Source organism: Populus alba, chromosome 6, assembly GCF_005239225.2.
Source record: "Populus alba chromosome 6, ASM523922v2, whole genome shotgun sequence".
Classification (NCBI taxonomy): Eukaryota; Viridiplantae; Streptophyta; class Magnoliopsida; order Malpighiales; family Salicaceae; genus Populus; species Populus alba.
The window spans coordinates 13826419-13831041 of NC_133289.1; the positions used below are offsets into that span (position 1 = coordinate 13826419).

The 4623-nt window shown below is 28.6% G+C and overlaps 1 protein-coding gene across 2 annotated transcripts; it reads right to left on the minus strand.

The window, feature by feature from the left end:
* Nucleotides 1-1927: 1927 nt before the first annotated feature.
* Nucleotides 1928-3427, minus strand: LOC118048030 (EG45-like domain containing protein). Of its 2 annotated transcripts, XM_073410175.1 has the most exons (4): nt 3228-3427; nt 2804-3113; nt 2543-2595; nt 1928-2495 (listed from the first exon to the last, which is right to left on the minus strand). In XM_073410175.1, exons 1-3 carry the CDS (start codon nt 3364-3366, stop codon nt 2589-2591), a joined length of 456 nt encoding a protein of 151 aa, XP_073266276.1. In that variant the 5' UTR covers nt 3367-3427; the 3' UTR covers nt 1928-2495; nt 2543-2588. The 2 variants fall into 2 exon arrangements, with proteins under 2 accessions (XP_073266276.1, XP_034913429.1); XM_035057538.2 differs by having other exon boundaries at nt 1928-2595.
* Between the last annotated feature and the right edge of the window lie 1196 nt (nt 3428-4623).

Here is a 4623-nt window from a genome sequence, read left to right on the forward strand (position 1 = left end):
ACAGTAAATTTAAAAATTTTTAGGAGTTTCGACAACCTCATTAAACAAATCTAAAGTTTTTTAGGGTTTATGCAAAAATTATCTAAAAATTATATGTTCTTCTCGGCTTTGAATATTTACTTAAAGGATGAGTTATCACAAATCACAAGTCGTGTAAGTGTTCAGCCTCTAACGGTAATCCATACAAACTATTAGTAAGAAATCTCTTAAACTCTTTCAAGAGAGAGATGAGTTATTATACCTTAGAGTATTAACTCTTTTCTTTTGTGTGTGTTAGGTGTTTATATATTGTACTTTTCTCACATTCTCTTTTCATAAGAAATAAGAGATATAATATTATATTTATATATAAAATATCAATTTGACCCTTAAATAATATCACATATATTATTTTAGGATAATTTTAGAAATTTACTCAATTAAGTCTTTACTTGATCTTTTTTAGGTCTAGAATTGCAACGCCATATATTAATTACATTCTAGTCTAAAATTTCTAAAATTTATTTACAATCAAGTCAGACTTGATTAATCATCTCATTTTAACTTTTGACCAATGTTTTTTAACAAGATGACCCAAATATATATGTGATCCATTAGGTTCCTTAACAAGATGATCCAAATATAAATCATAATCATAAATAAATTAAATAATTTAATTTATTATCAATTCAATAATTGATTGATTTATATTTAAAGATCAAGTTCAATATCTAGCAACATGTCTTGATTCTCGAAATATTAAAAAAGTTATAAGTGATTTGACTAGTGATTAGTTTCTCAGTTTAATTATTATATCTTTATCAAGAATGTTATGATTTAGACATTATAACATAGAATATATTTGTTTTGTCAAATCATGTTAGTTCTAACACATTATAATTATTGATTATTTAAATAAGATTTTGAAACTCTTTTATAAAATTCATTCCACCTTAGCCACATATTTTACAATTAATACTATTTGAGAATAGATATAATATATTTTTTTTTAATTCATATAAGGTGGTGAATCATCTTTTAATTACTCAAATACCTTCATAGAGTCTATGTTATATCCAATATATGCCCGCATGTCACCCTTTATTAGGACAATGTGTGACCAGATCAAAGTATAACACTATTTATATAAAATAACTTAATGATTTCAAGTTTAAGGATCATTTATAAAATTATCACGTGAACCTTTCTATAGAAATAAAATGATCTTTTCATATAAAATCTCTTACAAGTTAGTTCATTGTACATATTATCTGAAAAACACTTACATATTAATTTCAGGTAACCCTCATATCTTAGGTTATGAGAGCAAATACCTTTTTTTTCAAAAAAAAAAAAACATAATATGTATTGATATTAACAACTCTAATTCATATTCAGTCTTAATAATACATTAACCAAGAATTTTTAGAAACAATACTCTAATATAATATAAATCTTATAATTATAATAACGTTATAATTTTATTTGAACGGGGAGACTAGTATGCTCTTAGCTCGCTAGGTTAAACAAGTCATGCCGACTTTTTTATTTAGTTATTAACATATATAATGATTCAATTAATTTGATCTAATATAATAGTCAAGTTTTTAATCATTATATCAAATATTTATAATCGCATGCAGGGGAAAAAAAAAAAAACAATGCTTATACTTTTTATCTAATAATTGATTTTTGATCGGCTTGTAAAAAAACACGAGTCCCGAGCCTAGTTCCCCTCTAAAATGAGGAATGTGATTAAATTCTTTGACCTACAATCCCTTAGAAAAAATCCAAACATCTGAACATATTTTGAGCTAATATTGTATACTTTAATGACTTTAATGCTGTAGAAATTGGTTAGTATAATATGAATAATAAACTTGCTGTATGTTTTTTTTATTGCTATAAAATGAAAAAAAAAAAAAACCAATATGAATGAATTTAGATATTTTAAGGGTAAAATAGTACTTTTATTAAAATCCAAATGAATTTTTAAACATGAGCCGTACATAATACCACTAAATTTTATTTTCAACTAAACACAACAATCACATATCCTCAAGACTACATCACATTTTAGCAATCAAACTTCAGGAAACTACAGAAGAATCCGCATATGAAACGTCGTCCAAAGACAAATTTGAAACCTCCACGCCCAACCGTGATCGAAGGAAAGGAAGAAGATAACGCAAGACACGTCAAACGACGTTGATTGCTCAAGAGGTTCCAAAACCTTGGAGCACGCAAGGAAAAGAAGAAATTATGCAGTCTTTGAAAAGTATTTATGAGAAATCTTTATTTATTTATTTTAAATTAATATATTTGTGATTTTTTTAGATTTTTTTTAATATGTTGATATTAAAATTAATTTTTAAAAATAAAAAAATATTATTTTAATATATTTTAAAATAAAAAACATTTTCTGAATTCATTCATTCATTGGTCATAACGCGGAAATAGGAAGGAGGAATGAATGGGTAAAACGATTGTGGCCAGAAACAAAGCTGGATCATATACACTTTAACTTGTAAAAACTGTAATTCACACGAGCTCTGCAATCATCCATTCTCTTCTTCCTGATCTTCACAGCTTGCCGATCACTCTTCGTGTCATACCCTAGAAAGGAGACACAGAGATCCATCACTATCAGGAAACTGCTTATGCCATCTCTCATTGGAAATTGAAATGCTACTTAAATTGAACATGAAAGAGCAATCATCCTCCAAAAAGAGAAGAAGAAGAAGAAACCCCATCAACCATGAAGACGCCAATCATATTATCTTCTTTGCATTAAATTAAGAGAGAGGGAGAGAGAGAGAGTTACTGTTGGAATTCCAAATTAATGGAAGTAGGGGCTGCAGAATTATTTGCAATAGCCCCAAAAGCTGTCTCCGATAGAACAATGGTGGTGCCACTAGCTGAGGGTGCATTATTGGTCAATTCTAGAGCATAGTCGACTATCTTCACTTGAATGACCTGATCAGCTATGCAAGAATCAGCGACCGCAGCACTGATACACCTGACCAAGTATTGCCTCCCACAAGCAGCCCCGTTGTCCCAGATTCCATCCCCGGCCGCCGCAAACATATTATTCGACGGAAACTGCGACGCGCTGTCATTGTAACAAGCCGTGGCTATACATACCAAAGTCAGAGAGAAAAATACTTCACTTGTGATCATACGATTTGAGAAATATACATGGCTGGATCACATGAGTTCATAATACCAATGAGTAAACGATAACTTACGTAAATATGGAGGGCTGTACTGGGCAGCTGTGCCAACATCACCTTGAGAAGTTTGTAAAAGGCTTGACATCATTAACAAGTTGAAGAGAAGTGGCAGTGGGAGCAGACATTGAATTAGAGAACAGGAGCGCCTCGACATTTTTTTTTTAGCAAAATCCCGAATAGGGGTTTATTCGACCTTCTCTCTTTCTTTTGCGAGGCCACCAAGTCAACACATACTCTTTAATTTAATGGTCGTTGTACTTGTCCACCTCACACGCGCATTTTAGCCGTCGACCGGGACCATTTGTTTTCCTTGAAGATTCCTCTCGTACTTGCTTACAAGAGTTTTTTTTTTTTTTTAAGTCAAATAAAACAGAACTTAAAAAAAGAAACAAATGATGAAATGATTTATTTATTTTTAAATTTTAATGGGTTAAAAATACATCAAATTAAAAAATTAAACAAATAAGCCATGCACGAAATTGAATAATATTATGTAAAAAACATCATAAAAAATGTTAAAAAAATTTTAAATTTTTTTTTAAAAAAACTCAATAAAAAAAATGAAGCATGAATTTAAAAGAAAAAAAAAACTCAATAAAATAAAATTTTGGATAAAAATTGATTTTTTTCCTAAAAAATATTAAAGGGAGCCAAGTTCTATCATTCAGAAAAATATAAGGAATAAATTAAATATTTTGCCAAAAAATCTAAAAACAACACCTATTTCTTTTATATTTTTTATTTTGATTATTTAATAATTTTAATTAACTTCGCATTTAATTAGGTTATTAAAAGGAAAAAAAAATCATGAGCACAGTGAATCCGCACTACCTGTGATTGTGTCTATGGTTCATGAGGGGACATTTCCCAAGCTTTTTTAATTATTGAAATAAGGTAAATTTACCACATCCTAAAATATATAGTTTCAATATTTCTGACTATTTTGTAAATCAATTTCATTGACGGAACTTATTTTGTTGTATTCACTTGTAATTAATGTTTATTTGTTTGCAAGTAAACTTTTTGTTTAATGTGGAAGGAATTTAAGGACCGCCAGCTCCCCTCGAGAATACTTTGGTACTGAAAACTACATCTGCCCAAATCGATGCGGTTATGCAATTATGTTGAGGAGTGAGAATTGGCATTTTCTTGAGTAAATTATAAATTACTCTCTTTATTTTTATAAAACGAATTAAATAGTCCCTTAACTTCAACACATCTATCAATTGGTCCCTTAACTAGTTTTGATCATACTTACTTTGTTTAAAAAATATCTTATTTTATCATCAATCTTCCCATGTCATATATATATATATATATATATATATATATATATATAAATTAAAATTATATTTTTTATACGAAAAAAAATATAATTACATAAGAATTAATTGAATTATATATTGCCAAG